This window comes from Panthera uncia (genome assembly GCF_023721935.1).
Source record: "Panthera uncia isolate 11264 chromosome B3 unlocalized genomic scaffold, Puncia_PCG_1.0 HiC_scaffold_1, whole genome shotgun sequence".
NCBI classification, from domain to species: domain Eukaryota; kingdom Metazoa; phylum Chordata; class Mammalia; order Carnivora; family Felidae; genus Panthera; species Panthera uncia.
In genome coordinates, this window is record NW_026057582.1 from 107,269,507 (window position 1) to 107,294,043 (window position 24,537).

The 24,537-nt window shown below is 37.4% G+C and overlaps 1 protein-coding gene across 8 annotated transcripts in view; it reads left to right on the top strand.

Moving 5' to 3' along the window:
* Positions 1-23,786, top strand: part of PIAS1 (protein inhibitor of activated STAT 1) — a 125,393-nt gene extending 101,607 nt beyond the window's left edge. For 5 of the 8 annotated variants that reach the window (XM_049611799.1, XM_049611797.1, XM_049611798.1 and 2 more), the window contains exons 8-14: positions 132-205; positions 9,995-10,155; positions 11,938-12,068; positions 13,187-13,367; positions 17,148-17,290; positions 19,136-19,173; positions 19,798-23,786. In XM_049611799.1, the coding sequence (XP_049467756.1) occupies positions 132-205; positions 9,995-10,155; positions 11,938-12,068; positions 13,187-13,367; positions 17,148-17,290; positions 19,136-19,173; positions 19,798-20,091 (1,022 nt within the window). In that variant the 3' untranslated portion in view covers positions 20,092-23,786. The other 3 variants (XM_049611801.1, XM_049611802.1, XM_049611803.1) reach the window with 3 other exon arrangements.
* Positions 23,787-24,537: the final 751 nt, after the last annotated feature.

Genomic DNA, 24,537 nt, shown 5'->3' on the forward strand with positions numbered 1-24,537 from the left:
GGATTATTTTTGAGTTCATTTTTTTTAAGCTTCCTCATTTTAAGTTCCTTATTCTTTTTCTAATGTTGCACCACTGATGTATCTTTAATCAACATGTTCTGTTTGTTTGTTTTCTCTTCAATGAATGTCAGTTAAAGAGAAATTGACTGCGGATCCAGACAGTGAAATAGCTACAACCAGCCTAAGGGTTTCTCTACTATGTCCAGTAAGTGTTAAACTAATATTTGCCTTTCAGAAGATTCAACATACATTTTTCTCCTTTCATGAAGTATTCCTGGTATTTGCAGTATTATGTTTTACTTTTGAAATATGCCCACCTTTGTCACAGTTTCTGAAAAGTAGAAAGACATTATTATTTAGTCACAGGATTTGGAATCTAACCAAATTTTTAAGTCTATAAAAATTTTCTACTCTTAGTAAGATATATTTAAATATTGCTTGTGACTCATGATTGTCTCTCAGACTCAAGTGTAAAGTGTTCAAATAAGGAATATGTATTATCTTGGTGTATTTATTAAAATTGCATTTTTTAATGTTTGTTTTAATTTATTTTGAGAGAGTGAGTGAACAAGCAGATAAGAAGCGGAGAGAGAGGGAGAGAGAGAATCCCAAGCAGACTCTGCACTGTTAGCAAGGAACCTGACGTGGGGCTCCGAACTCACAGTGAGATCATGACCAGAGCCGAAATCGAGTCGGATGCTTAACTGACTGAACCATCCAGGCACTCCTAAAATTACATTTTTAAAAATAATATCCTTTCGAATAGAAATCTAGCCATGACTTACTCACACATTAAGTTTAACCATTTTGCCAACAATGTCTACGTCGTAAGAATCCACCGATTAAAAACTATTCTATTTAGCTTGAATAACTGCATTGATTATGCATGAAAAAACAGAAATATTTTTAAACCAGAAAATGAGGTCAAAATCATTTGTACAAAATGAATATAAATAAGGCCCAAAGCATACCAGGATGATTAAACGTGTAGTGAAAAAGTTTCCCCCAAAGATGTGATAAGATTTATTTCTTGGGGGCACCTGGGTGGTTCAGTCGGTTAAATGTCCAACTCTTGATTTCGGCTCAGGTCATGATCTCATGATTCATGAGATTGAGACCCATGTTGGGCTCTGCGCTTATAGCATGGAGCCTGCCTGGGATTCTCTCTTTCTCTTACTCTCTCTCTCCCTTCCTCCCTCCCTCTCTCTCTCTCTGATCTTCCTCCACTTGGGCACTCTCTTTCTCTCTCAAAATAAATAAGTGAACATTTTCTCAAAAAGCTTTATTGCTTAACTAGTTTGATGTTAGGCCCACCAGTTGTAGGAGTGGTAACTGAATGTGGTTTTCATACAAAAATATGTGAAAAACTAGGAGTAAATTACTTTGACATTTTAATTACCTTTTTATAATTAATCAAATTAATCATACCTAAATTAGGGAGAAAGTGTGAAGACTAAGAGGACACAGCTGTTTCCTGATTTGCCTGGATTATTCAGGCAGACTTGATATTGAAAGCTTTGAATATTGAAATCCGACTAATCTAAGACAAAGATGAAGTTATTGTATTCTTAAATAAACAAAGAATTGAAACAAATTAAATGTTATTTGTCCTACATCTTAGTCTTTTATAATTTATAAAATCTCAAACACAAGATGAAAAAGTCATTAGCTCTTGAATTCATTTATAATACTATATTTGATGTAGCTCTTAAAAAACTTTTTGCCTTATAATTATTGCTAAGGGAACCCATCTTCATTATTAAGCTTTTGTAAAATTACAGAAATACAGTGGAGTTAATAAAACCCACCAAATCCTATCATTTGGCATATATCCTTCTACCTTTTTATTCCTTATTATATCTAGTCTTTCTTAGGCAAATTGTTTTGACTCCAGCCTTTTTATATTATTATTAAAATTATTTCCCAAATACATGATGTAATTGCTGACAGAGCTAAAGGGAGAACTAGAAAGCAACACAATAATAGCAGAAAACTTGATACCCCACTTTCAGTTATAAGTAAAATAACCAGCCAGAAAGTCACTAAGGAGGCAGAGGACTTAAACATTATAGACCAATTGGACCTTACAAAGTAGGTCCAACAACAGTAGATTACATAATCTTCTTAAGTGCAGTTGGAACATTCTTCAAGGTAGATCACGTGTTAGGGCACAAAACAAGCCTTAACAAGTTTAAGTCATACAAAGTATCTTCTGACCACAGTGGGATGAAACTAGAAATCAGTAGCAGAAGGAAAACATGAAAATCCACAAATAGATGGAAATTAAACAACACACTCTTAAACAACCAACGTGTCAAAGAAGAAGTCACAAATAATCAGGAGACAAATGAGAATAAAAACAAAATATACCAAAACTTATGGGATGCAGCAAAAGCAGCAGGAAGAGGGAAGTTTATAGTAGTTAATACTTACGTTAAAAAAGGAAAGATCTCAAACAACAACCTAACATTATGCCTCAAGATACTAGAAAAAGAAAAAAAAAAAAAACTAAACCCAAAGTCAGCAGAAGGAAGGAAATAACCAAGATTTGCAGAGAGATAAATGAAACAGAGAATAGAAAAACAATAGGAAAAAAAAAACCAATGAGACTGAGAGTTGGTTTTTCAAAACAATCAACAAAATTGTCAAACCCTTAGTTAGACCAAGCAAAAAGAGAGGAGACTCCAGTAGCTAAAATGAGAAATGAAAGAGAAGATACTACAACTGATGATCTAATATGACAGAAATAAAAAGGATTGTAACAAACTACTATGAACAATTATATTCCAACAGACTGGATAACTTAAATAGATAAATCCTAGAAACATACAACCTACCAAGACTGAATCATGAAGACATAAGAAACCTGAACCTATACCTAGTGAAGCAATTGAAGCACCAATCAAAAATCTCCCAACAGAGAAAAAAGTCCAGCACCCCAGTGCCCTCACCAGAGAATCCTACCAAACGTTTAGAGATAACACCAATCCTTTTTAAACTTTTCCAAAGAATTGAAGAGGAGAGAATACTCCCGAACTCATTCTCTGAAGTCAACATTACCCTGATCCCAAAACCAGACACATTAAAAAAAATCACACACCATGACCAAGTAGGATCTGTAGCTGGAATGTAAAGATGGGTCAGCATACAAAAATGAATCAATGTGATATGCTACATTACCAAAATGAAGGACAAGAACCACATGATTATCTTAATGCAGAAAAGCATTTCAATACCCTTTCCTCCTAAAACCACTCGGCCACCCAGGAATAGAAGGAAGCCTTTTCAACATAATAAAAGCTGTACCTGAAAAGCCCACAGTGAACATGGTACTCAGCACAGAATGACTGAAGGTTCTTCCCCTAAGATCAGGAACAAGAATGCTCACCCTCATCGCTGCTGTTCAACACAGTACTGGAAATTCTAGCCAGAGCAATTACACAAGAAAAAGAAATAAAACATATAAATTGGAAAGGAAGTAAAATCATCTCTGTTCATAGATGACATGATCTATTGTATAGAAAACCCTAAAGATTCCACAAAAAACTGGTAGAACTAATAAGCAAATTCAGCAGGATACAAAATCTTAGTTGTGTTTCTAAATACTAACAGTCAGCAATCCAAAATGGAAATTAAGAAAACAGTCCCATTTATGATTACATCAAAAAGAATAAAATACTCAGGAAGAACCTTAACCATGGAAACAAAAGACTTGTACACTGAGAACTATGAAACATTGCTGAAAGAAACTAAAGAAGACATAAGTAAATGGAAAGACATCCCAGGTCCATGGATTAGAGGCTGAATATTGCTAAAATATTCTACCCGAAGTGATTTACAGATTCAGTGCAATCCTATCAAAATCCCAATAGAGCGGTGTCTAGGTTAAGCGTCTGACTCTTGATTTCGACTCAGGTTGTGATCTCATGGTTCATGAGTGCAAGCCCTGTATCAGGCTCTGTGCCATCAGCACAGAGCCTGTTTGGGATTCTGTCTCCCTCTGTCTCTGTAACCCTCCCCTGCTCGTACTCGTGCTCTCTCTCTCTCAAAAATAAACATTAAAAAAAAAAAAAAATTCAATGGCATTTTTTGCAGAAAATGGAAAGAAAATCTTAAAATTCCTGTGGAATCTCAAAGGACTCCAGGGAGCCAAAGCAATATCTTAATGAAAACAGAGTTTGAACCCTCACGTTCCCTGATCTCAAAACATACTACAAAGCAACAGTAATTAAGATAGTGTGGCATGGACATAAGGTAGACAATGTAGACTAATGGGACAGAATAGAGAACTCAGAAACAAACTCTTGTATTTATGGGCCAAGTTCCTTTTCAACAAGAGTGCCAGGAAATGACAGTCTCTTTAACAAATGGTGTTGAGAAAACTGGGTATTCATATGAAAAATAAGGAATTGGACCCTTACTTTACACCATATGCAAAAGATAACTCAAAATGAATTAAAGACCTAAAACCTAAGACCTTGAACTTTTAAACTCCTAGAAGAAAATGTAGGGAAAAGCTTCATTGAATTTCACAATGATTTCTTGGATATAACACCAAAAGCACAGGCAACAAAAGCAAAAATAGACAAACGGGCTACCCCAAACTTTAGAAACTTCTGCATGTCAACAAAACAAACAAAACAACTGAGTGAAAAGACAACCTGTGGAATGGAAGATCATTGCAAATCATATATCTGATAAGGGGTTAACATCTGGAATATATAAGACACTTATATACCTCAACAAGAACAATAACAAAACAACCTGATTTAAAAATGGGCAAAGGACTTGAATAGAGAGTTCTCTAAAGAAGATTTACAAATGGCCAATAAACACATAGAAAGATGTACTACATTGCTAATCACTAAGGAATTGCAAATCAAAACCGCATGAGTTATCTCTTCATACCCATCAGGATGGCCACTATTAAAAGAAGATAGCAGGTGTTGGTGAGGATGCAGAGGCACTGGAACTCTTGCGCACTGTTGGTGGGAATGTAAAATGCTGCAGCCCTTATGGAAAACAGTATGGAAGTTTCTCAGAAAAAATGAAAAATAAGATTACCCCATGGTCCAGCAATTCCTTTTCTGGGTATATATCCAAAAGAACTTAAAGCAGGATCTCGAAGAGGTAATTTGCACACCCATGTTCATTACAACATGATTCGTAGTAATAGCCAAGAGGTTCTTATAATCCAACTGTATATTGAGAGATGAATGGACAAAGAAAATGTGGTATATACATACAACGGAATATTATGTGGCATTTAAAAAGAAGAAAACCATGTCATGTGCTACAACGTGGATGAAACTCTAAATCATTCTGATAAGCAAATAAGCCAGTCACAAAAAAAGGAATACTCTATGATTCTACTCATATGAAGTATCTAAAGCAGTCAAAATCATAGAAACAGGAAATAGAAAGGTGATTGCCAAGGGCTGAGGGGAGGAGGAATCAGTGGTTATAGAATTTCGGTGTTTAAGACGAAAAAGTTCTAGACATCTCTTGCACAACAATGTGAATATACTTACTACTGAATTGCATGCTTAGAAATGGTTATAGTGTTAAATTTAATGTTACATGCTTTACCACAGTAAAAAAATATAGGCTGCAGAGTCATGGGGTGGATTCTTAAGTAACTAGGTAAATGTTACAATAGACTATGGTGTAAAGGAAGCTGGCATTTTTTAACATTTAGGAAAATGGCTCACAAACCAAGTGAGTGGAAGGTAGGAAGAAGACAAAGATTAAAAACAAACAAAAAAAGATACCTGCTTATCCTCCCCTCCTTCCCCCAAGCCCCAATTTATCTATTTTCCCCCTCCATGTGTTTTCTTGTCATCCCATTTCATTACAGAATACCAGGTTAGAGACTATGAGAAATTTAGAAAAGTGCAGAAGCTTCATTTCCCATTTAAATCACTGGAAGAAGTCTTGTTTTTCTGCAGTCTCCTTTTAAAAGTGTTTACAGTTGTTCTAATATATATGATGTTTATATCATTAGATGAAGCATTTATTCACATAAATGAGCACTGTAATATAAATCTTGATGTTTTTACTTATAGAACTAGTTCTAAATGTTATAGTTCAGGTGATCTCTATATTATTAGAAAATGTTAATCACGTTTTGCCACTTGCACCTCTTAATTTAGTGCACCAGCTTTTAATTTTTCTTTCCATATCACCACCGTTTCTTCCCTTTTTAGTTTCAACAGTTTTAGCAGTTCATTTTAAATTGACATCTGCTTTTAAAATTCAGGATACAGAAAAATATGTATATATAATCCATAATTATAATACTTTTATGGATTTCTGTTTGGCTAAAGGGAAAATCCCTTTACAATTATTCTGGAACATTAAGGCAGTATATTTTAGGTATGTTTTTATTCTAAAAAGTAAAACTTAGTAATGACAACTCATCTATATATCAAATTTATAGAATAATAAAAAAGATTTGTTCCCTTTGAAATATGTAAATATGATGTCTGACTGTGCATTTGAATTGCCCTTGTTGTGATATACACAGCTCAAAATAAATGAGTTTCTGTTGTTTGTGAACATTTAGCTAAAGGCAATGAAAATAATTAGAAATGTTTTTGTTCTTTGGGAATTTTTTAGTTCTGATTTATTAAAAATACAGCTGGAAGAATGTTTGAGAACCTACTTTGTAAGATATTCCCCAGACCTATGAACTTCAATACAAATGACTTGGAGTTGATAAAAGAAAAAAATAAACTCCTTGGGAATTTATGAAATGATGACAATGAAGAAAAAGTGAAATTATTCTTGATATCACTATTCCTTTCTTTTTACCAGATTTAAAAATACATATTATTGACTCTCTAAGGTCCTCTGGACATAAGCTAGCTTGAACATCTCTAGGATATAGGGTATTTTCTCTTACAGCGCCATCAGTTACTAAGTAGTACAATTATATATTATAGTAGGGCTAGTGGCATTGGAAAACTTGTTTGGGGGTTGCGTACAGAGTGTTTATTTGCAAATGATGCAAATATCCAATGTCCTATGAAGGACAAAGGGGAATTTGTAATTATGAGATGAAGATGTTTAAAGCCCTGCTTTTCTCCTAATACCATGTTAGAGAAGTCAGTGTCCATTTGTAGATAAATATTTAGGATTTAGAGATTGTTTTCAAAATCAGAAGTATGGGGAGTATTACCACATAACAGTTACTTCGTGATTCTTTGAAGCAAAGCGTTTTGTGACAGCTAATCAACAGTGCATTTGCAAGGGAACTTTTCTTTTTCTGTCCCCATTTATAAATGTGTTTCCTGCAGCATTCACTTAGCAGTGTTCCTTAAAAATCCTGTAGACAAACTTGTCAGTGTGGCTGATCATAAGGGCTTGAGAGTTACCCTCTCACCAAAAAGGTGAGCTGACCAAGTGAGGATTATGAAGGGGGAGGGAGGCATGTGAGACGATTGTTTAGAGAGTTAACTGCTTTTCAGAGTATAAGTTCTGTGGCTGTGTGGCTTGCATTCTGAAAATAGTCTTCTTCCTTCGCATCCATTGTCTTCATAAACTATCAGAAGTGGCTCACTAGTTCTGTACTACATGGACTTTATCCACAATTACTTTATTTGTCTAGGATTTTCAAGTCTGTGATTTCCCTACTTAGTATTTAAGCGGTAGGAATTTGTATTTCACAGGTAAGTTAAGGTGTGCTTTAAGATATAAAAAATTAATTTAGCATCACCATCCAGATTGTTCTTTGGAAAATGTTTCTAGACTAATGCAGCATGTCTTAGCTAACAGCAAATAGGTATTCTTCTGTTATAAGAACTAGTTTGTCCTTTTTGGCCTTTTTATCAGGTGCTTGTGTAAATCAAATCATAAAAATTGAATCGAAGAGTAGAAAGGAGTAATGAGTTGCCTAATCTTATGTGAGCGCAGAATGGAAGAAGTACTGAGCTGAAATGGGGGTGTGTCTCCCACTAGCTGACAAAGTAATTGGAAGCAAATAGTGGTTCTGTAGTTTTATTGTAATGGGGGAACATATACTGAGCACTTACTATGTGTCCGGCAGCATACAGTAAATACATTTTAAATCCCACAGTCTTAAGATGTAGATGGTATTTTTATCCCCATTTTACAAAGCTGAGGCTCAGGGAGACTAAATGACACTCAGGATTCACACACTACCTAGCGTGGCCAGGATTCAAACCTAGGTAGTCTAACTCCAGAATTCGTACTCGGGCCAGGCTCATAAAGTGCTGTGTAGGGCCTCACACTCTCCATGAGTGCTCCCTTCCAGAGCTGCTCAGTGAGCACAAAGCCTTAAGTGTCCACACACACGACCGTCTTCCTGCTGTATATAGCACATTTCCAGGTGCCAGGGATGAGGAACTGAGTCGGGTGTATTTCTGGTAGAAGGCGACAGATACATAAACAGATAGTACATTATCACGCACAGGGTGGGGTGGGCACCCAGAGAAAGGAGCTATCAGTTTTCTCTGTGTCTCCCCTGTCCATGCTTCTGACACGGAGCTGGCGCTACTCCCTTCTCACAAGTTTATGGCACATTCTGGGTCCTGTTTTGTTCTCGATCACTACATCCTGTTGAAGTGAGGAGGAAGCAGTGTTGCTTTGGAGATAGAAAAAGAGGCCCAGAAAGGTTAAGTGCCTTTCCTAGAGGCACAGTAAATCATTGGTACCAGAACAATAATTTAGGACCACAAATGACAGTTAATTTCCTTGGTAGACTAGGAAATTGCACATTTTCCTGAAATTCTTCTGAGCCAAAACTCTTTTCCTCTTTTTTTCCGCATTTAACTCCTACCCTTTTCAAGCCTTTATATTTTTCAAGCTTGCAGATTATGTCCAGAATCTTTTCCTGGTTCGCAAACAGTGTGGTTATTGAAAGTAGATAACTTTCATACTGTATAGTCATTGTAGCCTTTGGGCAGGGGGGCAGGGAACGGTGGCAGCCCAGCTGCACCGTGCGAGGTGGCCTCCAGGAAAGGAGTCGTGATACGGCAGCTTGCAGTGCAGCTTCTGTGCCCGGGGCGCAAGCTACCATCTCAGGGACCGGATGAAGTAGGTTTCATTTTTCATAGGCAGGCTATTTAACCTCAGCTTAAGGCGAGAAGAGGAAGTCTCATAACATGGTGGAGATGCTAGGTCTAGGGATGTTTGCCGAATAGTGTGTGATAATGCCCAGGGAGGGGAGAAGTACAGAGAGTGCACACACTCGACTTCCTTCTCAGAGCTGCCGTTTGGCAACTATGCCAGCCATCCTAGGGATCTCATTCAGAGATCAGGTTGGATGTCTTCACATCTGTTATCTTGCAGTATTTAATGTGACATTCTTTTTTCATTTCCTCAAATCCTTTGTAAAGTGGTTTATAACTTTTTTAGATGAGGGACTACTCTGAGAATTTGGTGACAGCGCTCTTTTTGGAAAAATGCACACCCTTACAGAATTTGGCATATAATTTTAAGGGGTTCATGGTTCTTTCCCCCAAAAGCTAATCTGTGAGCTATGGATGTGAGGTGGAATAACCCTTGATGTAGACTTTATTTTATTTTATTTTTTTAATGTTTATTTATTTTTGAGAGAGAGAGAGAGAGAGACACAGACTGTGAGTTGTGGAGGGTCAGAGAGAGAGGGAGACACAGAATCTGAAGCAGGCTCCAGGCTCTGAACTGTCAGCATAGAGCCTGACACGGGACTCAAACTCATGAACCGTGAGACCTCAACTTGAGCCAAAGTCGGACGCTTAACCAGCTGAGCCACCCAGGTGCCCCTGTAGACTTTCCAGAGTCACTGTGTTTAATATCTAAAGAAATCCTATAATTTTTTTAATATGTAGGGTTCATAGGAAATGTATTTAATGTTCTTTCATATTGATGAAAAGTAAATACAATATGCTTTAAGTCAGAATACATACACATTGCGTTTCAGGAGATTTTTATCAAAACTTAAATTGAATGACCATTGTCTAATATTTGCTTTTGTCTCTCTCTTTTCAAGCTTGGTAAAATGCGGCTGACAATTCCATGTCGGGCCCTAACATGTTCTCATCTACAGTGTTTTGATGCAACTCTTTACATTCAGATGAATGAGAAAAAACCAACCTGGGTTTGTCCTGTCTGTGATAAGAAGGCTCCGTATGAACACCTTATTATTGATGGGTATGTCGATTTAAAGTGTTTCCTTATGCCTTGGAATGACCATCTATTATCTGAATTTGTGATCTATCAGGTTTAGGATGAAAATTCTGCAGGTAGTGTTTTCTAAGTAGTACGTTTTTAGAATTTCCATGATTCTCGAAATTAATACTTTTCAAAGTAAGTAATTAATATTGTGAGCATTTTTCCCTTTTAACTTGATGTCCTCCGTTTGGGAAGTGTATGCTTTACCGTCTGTCTCTCCTGACTTTTACCATTTAAAGTAGCACTGGCTGTAAGCAGGGTATGCTTACACCTTTTCCTAACATGAGTCCCATCTGTCCCAGCCATGTAGGCCATATTAGAGAAGGAATGGCAGGACTGTGACACTCTGGCTAATTTCAGCACACCCCCATTAGGCTTTTTTAGTAGAAGCTAACGTATTTTTGCAGATTTTTCTCCTTCAGTCCTGGTTCATCATACCTGTTCCCCACTGTAAGGGCTGTAAGGGCTTCATAACTGATCAACATGCTGAATAGCAGCTTTCTTTGTTTCTGTTTCCTCTGAAGTACTTGTCTTTGTCTTTCTTGTCCGCCTACGGCATCACAATAGTCAGTTATCTTTTTTTTTTTTTTTTTTTTTAACACTCCTGTGTTTTCTCTGTCCTTCCAGACATCTTGGAGTGTTTCTCTAAATGCACCCCTATTCTCTAGACTCCTTTCTTGTCCTTTTTGCCGCTGAACAAGGATAAATTGTGAAAAGAAGGATCTTCTTGATATTTCCTGTACTCTAGCAAGACACTTAAGGCAGCTTATCTACAGCATTTGAGAAAACATAGGAGCCTGAAGATGTAACATAAGGAGCGGAATACATTTAGCAATACAGTGTAACCTAGAGCTTGAAAGATGTCAGGCCAAACGTGGGAAAAGAATAAACATGTAACTTAAATGTTTTATGTTTAATTTTTTAGAAATGACAGTGATCACTGATAAATCTAAATTGAATGATATTTTACCAACTCTGTATATTATATAGCTCTAGATCCCCTCCCCCCATCAATTGGGATTTTTTTTAATTTTAAAAACCATATACTCATGCGCACATGTCTATACACACATTTAAGAAAACCTGAAAAACATAGGAAAATGAAAGGGTTTTGTGGTGTATTTTCTAATTTTTGTTTTCACGTAATTGTGATTTTACAGTATTAATATTTTTTAGCCTTTGGTTTCATTTCAGAATTTGACAGTTTTATACACTGTCTTGCAAATCTCATTTCTTAATATCTGCATGTTATTTTTCAAGGAGACTTAACATTCAGTACATATTTTTTGTATGTATGGCTTCAGTTTATCAAATAAGATATGCTTATTGTAGATACTTTGGACTATGCACAAGAATATAAAGGAGAAATAGAACTACTCATAATATCACCAGTCAGAAATAACTGCTGTTTATATACCACTCACACACAGAATTTTATTTTTAAAATGAAGAATTTTATTTTCTTGGCCTCTTCCCACTTTCTGTATGTATTTTCCCCTATTATTAAAAATGTTTGAAAACTTCATTTTTCATAGTTACATAATATTTGCTCATATAAGGTACCATAATTTAAGTAACTATATTCCTATTTAGCCCTAAAATTTGAGAACAAATATAACTTATCTGTTCTGCTTTCTTCTTTCTCCTTTCTCATTTATACTTGTACAAAATATAGGAGGTCTGAATGTTTTTTGAACAGTAATACTTCTAGTCTGTTTTCATTTAGAATGTGATATTCAAAGGACCAATTGCTTTTTATAGCTTGTTTATGGAAATCCTAAAGTACTGTACAGACTGTGATGAAATACAGTTTAAGGAGGATGGCTCTTGGGCACCTATGAGATCCAAAAAGGAAGTACAGGAAGTTTCTGCCTCTTATAATGGAGTTGATGGTGAGTGCTGGTTTTCCAGAAGGGTGGGGCAGTCTCCCTGTTATTGTGTAGCCTTGATTTTTACTATTAAAATGTATATATTTCTGGGGGTGCCTGGCTGACTCAGTTGGTAGAGCATGCGACTCTTGATTTTGGGGTTGTGAGCTTGAACCTCATGTTGGATGTAGAGATTACTGGAAAAAAATAAGTTTTTTAAAAAAGTACACATTTCCGAAAAACTCAGCAGTTTATGGGTAGCTCAATAACTCTATTAAATTATTGATTAAATGTTCAGAAGTAGTAAAACTCCTTTTAAATTCACTTTGCTAGCTTTAAAATTTTTCTGGTGTAAGATTTCAAAGTAACAAACAAATAAGTCATTTGTAAGGTCATACTTTTGAAATGGTATCATTTAAAAATTTTAAGAGGTTTGGTAAAGATTAGTGAATGTTTCTTTTCCATTTATGTTATTTTTCTGGTTTTTAGTATGTTTTTGCTGGAAGGATGCTATGACATTTAAAAAGTGTTAACCATACATTTCCTAAGTATCCTAGGTACATATGTAATATATGGTCTTTACCCTCAAACTGCTTTTATGTTGAAGTAGACATACATTTTGATTGTTTGCCCTAATTCAGAATTGTTTTTTTGTTTTTGTTTTTTCTGCTTTTAAACAAAGGGGGGGTGGGCACCTGGGTGGCTCAGTTGGTTGAGCATGGACTTCAGCTCAAGATCAGGTCATGATCTTCAGGTCATGATCTCATGGTTTGTGGGTTCAGGCCCTGCACCCAGCTCTGTGCTGACAGCTCAGAGCCTAGAGCCTGCTTCGAGTTCTGTGTCTGCCTCTCTTTCTGCCCCTCCCTCTCCTGTACTCTGTGTGTGTGTGTGTGTGTCTCTCTCTCTCTCTCAAAAAATAATAAAAAAAATTAGAAACCAAAAACTTTTAACAACCAATAATCAATAGTAGTTTTAAGCTTAGGGGAACAGAGCCACTGTTGGTTTTCTATTCTACTCTCTGCCCCTAACAATATTGTAAGTCTAAACTGTAACTGATAAACTAACCCATAGACATACTGAGGAAAAAAGAGACGTGTCGTCATGGGTCTTTTTTACCTTGTGTTTTACTCATTCCTACACAGGATGCTTGAGCTCCACATTGGAGCATCAGGTGGCTTCTCACCACCCGTCCTCAAATAAAAATAAGAAAGTGGAGGTGATTGATTTAACCATAGACAGTTCATCTGATGAAGAGGAGGAAGAGCCTTCTGCCAAGAGGACCTGTCCTTCCCTGTCTCCCACATCACCACTAAATAATAAAGGGTAAGTAACTGAGACCTTAACAAGTCATTGGGAAAGTTAATTTTGCAAATACAGTTTAAAAAAATCTGCCAGTAGGGGCTCCTGGGTGGCTTAGTTGGTCGAGTGTCCGACTTCGGCTCAGGTCATGATCTCACGGTTTGTGGGTTCGAGCCTCACATCAGGCTTGCTGCTGTCAGCTCAGAGCCCGCTTCAGATCTTCTGTTCCCCTCTCTCTCTGTCCCTCCCACTCACACTCGCTCACTCTCTTTCTCTCTCTCCAAAATAAACATTAAAAAATAATAATGAAATAAAAGATCAGCCAAATGAAATGATTATGCATGATTGTGAAACTTAGTAATCAGAGAATAGGTTGGAGTTTCCCCAGGTGTGTGATGTATTTGAGGGGCTGGGACAATGCGTTAAAGGAGTCCCTTGGACGCAGTATTTATCATACCAGAAGATAATTCTCAAACATTGGTTCTTAAACTTTGGTGTCTGGCAGAATCACCCAGAGCACTCATTAAAACACACATTGCTCCCCTATTCCCACACATCTGATTCAGGAGTTGGGACTGAGAAAACTCGCATCTCTCATCCGTTCTTAGGTGATCTTAATGCTGCTCGTAGGATTGAGAACATTTATGCAATGTGTGCTTTAAGGTTAATCCTAGGTTGAGTATTTCAAGTAGAAAGCAGAGGAGGCCCAGAGGAATGCATTAAAGCTGCCTCAGAGTGTGTAAGGTGGGCAGTGAAAGAAGCCAGAGACTAAAATTGCAGTGCCAAAGCTTTCTGTTTTGCAGACTCATTTCCCATAGTTCCCATTAGTCCCCTATCAGTACCTTGGTTATGCTTCAGTTCTCTTTAGCAAATACTGTTATCTGCTTTATGTAAAACACCCTGTGCCTAACCTGGGTGATAATAAAATGGGTGAGCACAGTCCTAACTTTCAAGAGTTTCACATTTTGTAGAGGATGGTAAGACAAGGAGCTGTGCTCTTTAAATGGACTGCCTCATGAGACACGTCGGAGATTCTCAACAAGAAGACTTCATGTTTTGCTGAGGCACAGTTGTAGCACACCAAAGAGAAGTCTAGAAATAGGCGTGCCCCCTTTTAGGTATATATCGGGAGAATGATGTGGCCTGTTGTAACTGAGCAGGAGCTAGTCAAATAATCTCCTTCCAGCAAACACTAGTGCCTGAAGAAAGAATGTTAAGTGAGAGAAGGCATTGTTGCAAAATTTCAGGGTTCCAGAGGGAAAGTTAACACCAGACCAAGGGCAGGCATTCCCATGCATGGAGTCAAATCATTGTCAGGTTTGATACTGTTTGATGAGATAAAAGATTTTCTCTTTGGTAATAGTTGTAGTTACTTGAAAGGTAGAAGTTGCAGCAGTAAAAAGAGCATAATTATGATAAAGGTAACTTGCTTGTTAGAAACTATTTCAGGAATCTTCATAATACAATCAAACCTGTTACACAGGTTAGTATTTTCACTCCAGAGTAGCTTATCAGCACGCGTCAGACAGAAATAAAGACATTAATAGCAGTATCATTATTCTATGTAAAAAATAAAACACGAATATCTAAACACTAATTCCACTTTAAATCCTACCTTATGAAGATTTACGTCTGATGAAAGCCTACCTGGATGCCTGTTACCCAACAAACCTGACCTTGTTTTTACACCAACTTATTTTATAAATCTGAGTGGGAGGGAAAAAAATGTCAAATTGCCAGAAGTCGGTATAGTTAGAACAAATATCTGTAGAATCTTGATCCCAAGATATTTTATATTTAATATCAAGTCTTATTATGACCAAGTACATATTACCATATTATTTTTTTAAATACCATAATTGTAACGTTAAAAGGTATTTCATAAACCTCTGGGTGTATACCTGATGGATTAAATGCACCATTATATATGTAAGTTGCTTCTACTCTGTAGAATATTTATAGTAGTCACATATATATGTAAACTATGCAATAATTTTGCTCTCTGACTATACATTTTTCCTTAAAGGAAACTTTTTGGAGTGTTTTAGAAATCTGGTATTTCAATTCTTTGGACATTTGCTTTGCTGTTTTTCCAAAACTAGTTGTGTTTATTATGTTTGGAAAATTACATTAGGTGCATTAACTGCTTCCTGAGCTTACCAGTGACCAATTAAACCCAGATAAAGTATTTACCAATGCCAGACCTTTCTCTGTTTTCGGATAAAAACAAGCAACCTGCAAGTTTATGGCATTTTTAGAAGAATAATGCCATATTCAGCATTCGTGGCCATTTTACAATAATGACTAGCCAATAAATAAAAACCTCAACCCTAGGCATATTGTATTTGTTATTGTGCAGTGTACAGGTGGAAATGCATCTTCAGAATAATATCACAAAATTGAAAGAAAAGGAGCCAGCCAGGAATTAGAGGTAAACGTCAGTAAATGTAAAACATTTTGCTGTCTTCAGCCAGTGAGTGTTTAGTATTCATCCAGAAATTTCCTTTGCTGTTTGGTATACCAAGATATTTTCAAAGGCTAGCATTTCAACTGCTTTCTTCTGTCTTATAATCCCTTAGGCACTGTCAGAGGAGACAGCTAATGGAAAATGGTACTTTTTATAGATGTAAGAGGTTTAATTAAGTTTCCATTAGACAAAACATTTTTTATGAGGCAGAAGAGAGTATATTTTATGTTTCATATCCCATTCATGAAAATGTGGCGGATGGTCATAACTAGAACTCTATTCCTGGAAATCCAACCTTGGCATCTTTTGAAATATTCTGAACTTGCATTGCACCATCGAAATTGAATCTCCACGCCCAAGTACTTTATATGAAGTTTTAAAAGCAAAAAAATAGCCTCTTTATACCTTCTTTGTTCTTTATTTTCTATGACTTATATGCCTGTTAGCCTCTTGGATGATTGGGATAGCACATGACCCTCATGTTTGCACTCAGAACTATTAGAATTCTTTTTCTTTTTAAGATCATTTCAGTTCTTTCTTGTCTTTTTCATCTTTTTCCCTCCATTTTGCTTTTTTAATTAATTTTTTGTAAGGAAAAAAAGATTTAATTTCTCAGCTACTTAAACATTTCACTTTTTTCTTCCAGAATCCCTTTTTTTTTGTCCCGTTCTCCCCCCCCCCCCCCCCTTATACTATTCTCCCTTTAAAACCTATCCACCACCTGTTCACTTTGGAGCACATCTTCTTGTCTTGCTGCCTCCTTTCGTTCAGCAGGCTTTGTATGCAAACAGTGTGCCGACAAGTGTGCGGGGCATTGGGAATACCAAGATAAACAGTACCGTGTTTCTGTTCTCATAAAGATTACAAGTGTGGGGGCCAGCTGTTAGCGCCACTGCTCAGATTGCTGCCATTTCCCAGGCTTGTCTGTGTGTGTTTTCTTTGTGAGGACATACCTATACTTTTGACTAGACAGCATTCCAGTGCTTATTTTTAAAAGGTTTCCAAATTTTGGCTGCTATAGATATCTTTCACTCATATCTCGCTGAAGTGGCTCAGCCATGCCTTCCCCCTGCATTCCAAAAGGTAGATGAGACAGCATGTGGCTTATGAATGTTGGATATATCGTTTACCCATCCATTTGTCCCTATAGCCCCTGCAAAGTGCTACTCTATATACAGATTATTTCCGAATAATTATGATAGTTTAAATTATATATTGCTTTGCTTGTCTTTTTATTTTCAGCACAAAAGCTAGGACTCATTTTGCAAGATGCGGTCCCCTTGTTAAAATTAAAAGTTCAACTGACTCATGAAAATTATGCGAACCTTTCCTTCTAGCATATTAAGTCTTCCACATCAAGCATCTCCAGTGTCCCGCACCCCAAGCCTCCCTGCTGTAGACACAAGCTACATTAATACATCCCTCATCCAGGACTACAGGCATCCTTTCCACATGACACCCATGCCTTATGACCTACAAGGTGAGTCACTGGTTCTTCTGTATTGTCACATAGCATTATGAATGCCTTTGATCTACATAGACTTCCTCCGGGTGAGTCTAGGGAAGAATGGAAAGATTGAAAAAACAGGGGCTTGGGCCTGATGAACTGAGAGAAATTAACACGGTGGTCGTAAATAAATACAGACCCAGTTCCTTGTTTGTACCTTCATTAGTAGCCAATGTTTTACTACCAGCGGTGAGGCTAGTACAAGGATCTCAAGGTTTTGTGACCTTCACTGATCTACAAGTTGTTTTTGGATGACTTTCAATATGTTGCTTTGCAATTTGATATTTATGAAAACTATTTTTTTTTTCCTGAATCCAGTTAATAATGCAACTGGCATTGTGGGTAACTGTGTTGTATTATGTTTTAAATAATGCTGAATTAAGACATTGGGAAGTTTTAATTTTTGTTCCAGTGAACCTGATTATTCTTTTTAAAAGTAGTTTGAAATGTCAGTATACTCGCTGCACAATGTATTTGGGGTTGATAATAATCACTTACATTATCAAAAAATTATTAGTTCTGTGTCTTTGTAATTCAAGAATTTGTACATCTAAGAACATTTTTCTTTTTTATTCCAAAAAGCTGTGTGTGCTTACTGTAGAGAATTTAATACAAAAATATAAAGTGAAAGATTCCCTCCATCCCCTCCCCTACGGAAAAATCCGGGGCCACTGGCAAAGATTCTTGGAAGCGAAATAGTTGAGTAGATTCTTAATGATTGTTATGAAAACCCTGTTTGAGCTCTGTCCAGTAGAACTTTCTGCGAGGAGGGAAATGTAATTTACAGTGGCCACTAGCCACATCTGGTTATGGAGCATTTGAAACATGGCGGTTGTGACTGAAGAACTCAGTTCTTCATTTGACTTAATCTTAGTGAATTTGGGTCCCCGCATCATGTGGTTAGTGGCTACTCTGAGACAAGGCAGCCCTATTTCTCACTGAGGCTACTGCCAGATGTCCACATGAGGAACCACAGGGACTGTACATTTTGCAGATCCTCGTGTTATAACCTGTTCCAGTGTAGACAGTGGATGGATCCTCAGAGGATTTGTGTCGTCATATTTTTATCTACATCTGCTTGTTATCCGTTCCCCCAAGCTTAGATATCAGAATGAGGCCTTTTATTCACATGGGTTTCTTGTTCTCCGTATCATACATTGAGCGATGCGGACGAGAGTGGGAATTAGAAGGAGCAGCTTGCATGGACTCCATGGCAGCCAAGGACCAGACAGTCCTTCCGTGACACAGCACCCCAGCAGTCACACCCCTCCCATCTCTCCCCGCCCTCATGCCACTGGAGGATCTCTGAGTTGGAATCTGGTACAGATAGTGGCGAGTGAACAAATTTGAGAAAGAAAAAGAAAATCTGTGCTACAGCTTGCTTAACTTCCTTCTACGTATTCCTTCTACGTAAAACTTTCTCACCCACAAAATGAGGCCAGACATAATGACATACCTCACAGGTGCTTGTGAGGAGTACATTAGAGTAGTTTGAAATGTTAAGAGAAGTCAAGAAAAATTGGTGAAAAGTACTCTGTCCGTGTAAGGGATCATGTTCGATCCAGCAGGGTGGCAGTGACCCAAATCCCACAAATGGAGTTGCAAGGAGGGCAAAAATCATGGCTAAAGCTTGAACTTCAGCCTTGGTAATCTAGAGATGGGAGAGACCAACAGTGGGCTTCTGCTCTTCTTTTTAATTCTAAATGAATTTAGAATTAGCATTTAAGATTTGTATTGGTTTCTAGAGTATTGGGGCATTAGGGAGGGTTTTTTGTTTTGTTTTATTTTTCAAAACTAAAATAATTTTTTTTCTCACAGGATTAGATTTCTTTCCTTTCTTATCAGGAGACAATCAGGTATGTTATATGAAACATATTGCTGTTGTCTTAATTGAACATTAAAGTATTTGTAAGTATATTATGTAGCTGCGAGAGAAGATAAATTTCTTAGAAAATTCAGAGTAGTCCTCATTATTGTTAAGGTTTTAAGCATTTAAATAAAAATCCCCTTGTTTCAGCTGTGCCTGAGTATATAGTCAGAATAGTATCTATTTGTTGGTTTCCAGTACTTTTTTATATAAAAAAGAAACAGGGCAGTAAGTCAGTTGATAAATCCTTGGCCAGATATCTCCATTAGAGAAAGAGGGTGGACTGTCTTCTTTCCTGCTGCTAATGAGCATATGCCTCTTTGGAAATAGAGTTTTGAGAATTGTTCGCATTACAAATTAAAACAAAACACAGCACAAGTTTTACTTTGGTTCTCCCCCCCCCCCCCACCCCCACCCCCAGTTTCAAATACAAAAATGTTCTCAAGATCAAGAACGTGATCATTACATACGGCCATGTGACTGTGAAATGTTGCAGTAGATATTTCAGGCATACCAGATATGCAGTATGTATTAAGTTGAGGACTTTGTTCTGCTGAGAAGGTCTATGAATTTAGAATTGATGGGTGTTTTGTCTTCTGTCTTCCCTCCCCAGCATTATAACACCTCCCTCCTTGCTGCCGCCGCAGCAGCGGTTTCCGATGATCAAGACCTCTTACACTCGTCTCGGTTTTTTCCGTATACCTCCTCACAGATGTTTCTCGATCAGTTAAGTGCAGGAGGCAGTACTTCTCTGCCAACCACCAATGGAAGCAGTAGTGGCAGTAACAGCAGCCTCGTGTCCTCCAACAGCCTGCGGGAGAGCCACAGCCACACCGTTGCCAACAGGAGCAGCGCGGACACGGCGTCCATCTTCGGCATCATCCCAGACATCATCTCGTTGGACTGATTCCCTCGTCCCTGCTGCTCCCACCCCTACCCCAGATTAAATGAACTTGGCAGAAAGAAGAGAACTTTGTGCTATGTTTTACCTTATTCTGTTTAGAAAAGTACACAAGCGTGTTTTTTTTTCCTTTTTTTAGGGAAAAAATTAAAAGAAATGTACAGAGAACAAAACTATATTTTCAGTTTTACTTTTGTATATAAATCTAAGACTGCCTGTCTGATAAAACACTTGTAAAAAACAAAAAAAAAGGAAAGAAAAGAAAAAAAGAAAAAAAAAGTACCCACAAACCACCTTCAGTTCATTTTTTTCTGGATTCTGAAGATTTTTTTTTCATCATTTGTCCTATGGTTTTGGTTTTATTTTACTTCAATGGCATTATTTTATTTGCAATAACAGAAAAGGAATTGCATGTATGAAGTTTTAAATTGTGGGCTTTTCTTTGTTGTGGGGAGGGGGCTGGGGGGAGGTCGTTTTAATTTCCATTTTCTAAAAAGGACAGACTTGGATTCTGTTTGTGCGTGTGCATATTTTATTCAGCCTTAAATTATAAATCTCATCTGTCCCACTGCATTCCCTGTGTATTTTCAGGACATAGCTCGTGGGTGTGTGTGTTCAGTGTGTGTGTCTGTGTATATTTTTCTGTCGTTACTGTTCCTTCTCCTCCCGAGTTTTCTGCATTCAGTTGATAAATCAGTTGCCTGCTTCTCTCAAAGTGCTTTGAAGGTCTTGAACTCCCGTATGAGCATCTTTATTGCTGTCCCAGTTGCATGTTCCCCATCACATATTCTCTCTTATTTGCTAGATACCCCCTGAGAATATGTTCTAGAGATTTGGAGTAAAGCTGTCTGGATAAAGGAGGAGGCTTGGCAGACCTGTGAATAATACACTTTAGTCTAGTTCTTTCTTCTAAATTTGGATTGCCAGTATTATGTATTTAAACCAAGTCTGTGAACACCTGCCTTTTTGGCCACGGGGTAACAAGTTTTCACGAAGATCTTCATGCCAAAGTAGGAAGTAAAAATAGCTTCAAAAGCCCTGTTGGGTGTCTTGTGCAGCTGACAGAGGTAAGGTTACATCGCTTCGAAAAAGAAAGCAAGACAGTCGATTACCCTAAAAGTAAATTCTCTCTGGAAAATACAGTGCACCACACACGTCCGTCTAGAAATCCACTATCTGATAAGCAGTTAAAATGCAAAATAGGCTTGATTCTAGTCAATTTACTCCCTGGTTCTGAGTGAACTTCTTTTCTTAGCCTCGCTGTCTTGTTTGTTTTATTTTTTCTTCACCTTTTAAAGACATGCATGACATAGGAAAGTCAATATTGTTTCCTTTTTTCTTTTTTCTTTCTCTCTCTTTTTTTTAGAATTCATGGATCAATCTAATCTTATTAATAATGGAACATGTAAATATAGTGAGAACTGTTTTTCAGGAGATGAGTGTGGGTTGGAGGGAAGGAAGGTGGTTCTACTTGTGTTCCAGAATCCTCATCAGAGAAGGTATCTTGTCCTTCGGGGAGCACCTGAAGGTGTGGAGGGGTTTAGCCAGTTTAACAGAAAAGATGGAGGAAGGAGCGTAACGCTTACCAGTTTCCCAGCCTGGATTTTTATATCACGACTGTTTATGTTCTCAGAGTTGGTGAAGGACCACCTTTGTGTATAAAAGTGTCGCTTCAACCTTGCAATGGTAACAAAATGACCTGCTTTATCCGGGTAGAATTCAAGATGGCTGTATCTTCAGTTGTATGATAAAAACAGTTCACATGACTGTGTGGCATCTAAAAATAATACCTGTTTTTACAGCATCTCTCTGCCACTAAATTGTTGACTTGAATTTTGAAAAACAAGTTGGTGTTGATATGTATATGTGTGTGTGTATATATGTATTTATAGACAAGTGTGTGTGAGTGACACGTGAGTTAATAGTCTTCCCCTACGCATGTGTATCCACACACACATGGCTGAGTTATAGTCACTAAACAATTTGCAATAAAAACAAAAGATTCATTGTCGGTGAAAACAGGAATTAGTTTTTTAATAAATCTGCTCTTATGGTGAGTAAACTCTTTAAGAACGCTCGTTGCCATATTAACTTAGGCTAAGATTTAAGAGTACCATAATTTGTGTCTAAATTCAGACTGAGATAGAAATCACTCAAGTTGTGGGGTGTTGCTTCTTATTTCACACTGTAATAGGAAACATCATTTCTATTAATTCAGCTACCTAAAATGAATAGTTTTCTGTATCCTCTTTTCTTTGTTTTTCTGTCATTGTTGTTAGTGGTCTCAAAATTCTGATCAATAACTTTGTGTGTAGTGCTGAATCCCAAACTCTGAATGATCCAGTTGAAAACCCATCCCTGTCCTTCCTTCAACTGAGGTTTGGGGATGGTGAGTTTCCCTCAGTGTCCTGCGTTATACCAGACTAAAGGAAGAACAGGTAATAAATAGGGAGAAAGAAATGTCTGTCTAGTGGCTTTGGTCATGTCTCCACAGGAGAAACGAACCATTCGATTGTCTTTCGATTTTAGTTCATTCCACTCTGAGGAGTTTGTTTCTTTCAGTTGTTGGCTTGCCAGAGTGTCACAGTAGCAGTAGCTATCCCTCTGTTGGTCTCTTGGTCAATACTGGTCCATCAGACTGTTTTGATCGGTAGTCGTTATTGGTAGAGTCATGCCCTGCACCGTTATCTTCTAAGTTTAAAAAAAAAAAAAGAAGTGCACAGGCATTTCATCGGTTTTTCCTTAACCCACCCTCACCCCACGCCGACACTGACATGCTGTCTGTGGACGAAGAGCGATTCCCAGAATCTTTAGGCAAGCTGCCACCATCCCCTTGCCGTGGGCTTTCCCAGTAGGTGCACATATGTTTCTGTTTCTGTACAGTACTCTGTATTTTTTGATAAAATAGCTATTTGACTTAGCAGGGTTGAAGTGGCTTTTAATTATCTTGTGGGCATTATTGGACACATCTTTTTAAAAACAATCTGACCTTAATCGTGCCACACTTGGTTGACTAATTTATTTTGAGCATTAAAGTTTTTCTTCTGTTAATGTAGACATTATCACAATTCTGTATCGTTACTGACTTAGGAAAGATTGCACTTAAGCTTCTGTTAAATGTGATTTCTTGGCAGATTTTCCTTTGAGTCAAATGTCTGAAACAATGAACATATATCCCAATTTTAAATTAACTAATTGTGGAAGGAACATTTTTAAACAATTCCAAGTTTAAATCCATAAGACACTTCAAGATCTTCAGAACTTTAAAGCACATTTAAAATTATTTTAGTAAGAATTTTGTTTTATCAATACATGTTGAATTCTGTTTTTTAGTTAAAAAAAAAAACACACAAAGCTTAGATTTCAGAAAGAGGGAGGGAGAATAGCTGGTGGTCCCAGAGTGTGCTGCTGTTAATTGTTTAATTAACAAAGGGGAAATGTATATAAACAGATATAAAAGTTACCATAAATTCCATGAACTTAAATCTGTGATTCATTGCCTTAAAACTTTCTCTTAGAATTTCCATACCGCATGCCAAACCAGTAAAATGGCTTTTAAAAATGTATAGTAGACCAATGTCAGTTTGTATAAAAGTACCAAGTGAAAATATTTATTACATGCATTGGAAAAAAATTGTTTACCTATTGAATGTTACCTGTTTATGTAGAGCTCTTTAGATGTAATAAAAGAAAAGCCTTCAGTTAATTTGTCTTCTGTAAAATATACTGTGGGTATGCAAGGGACCATCCCCGTAAGAAAACTGATAATGCTTGGTGTTTCAGAGCACCATTCATCCAGAGATTTCAAAGCATGGCAGTTAATTCCCTTGCAACATGCTTTGAGGTAAGTAATGCATATACAGCCATCATTCCCCCTTTCTTACTGAAATATGGCAAGCTTTGTACTGAAACCACAGCATCTGTTTAGTTTTAAATCTATTTGATAACCTGCAGTTTGAGTGCTAAGAGAGGTGTGGCCTGTTTTTGTAAACAACGCTAGGTGCTAGGTAAACCAACCGGGATTTCAGGAATGAACAGGAAACGGCCTTGGGGTGGTAAGAAGAGGCCTTTCCTGGGGTAGAGGTTTCAGTGAGAAGAGTCACAGGGTCTTGGAGTCCTAGCCACTGAACACGGAGTCGGTGCAGATGAGCCCAGGCTCTAACGACCAAGCCACTCAGGTGCTTTGGGCAAGCGATACTTCCTGGTAGGAAAATGAGATTGATAAAACTTTGCTTTAAAACCATCCTGGGACCATTCAGTGACAAACATTTAAAAAGCTTGGAGGGGAAGTACCCTTGTTTATTATTTTAGCCCAGAACTTCCTTTCCTGTCCTATCTAACTCCTAGGTATCTGCTGTATCATCCGTGGTATTCCAGATTGGCTGTGCAGGACTTGCTTCCTCATGTCCATGACAAGTCAAAAAGAGATGTGGGGCCAGGACCCCTAAGCCT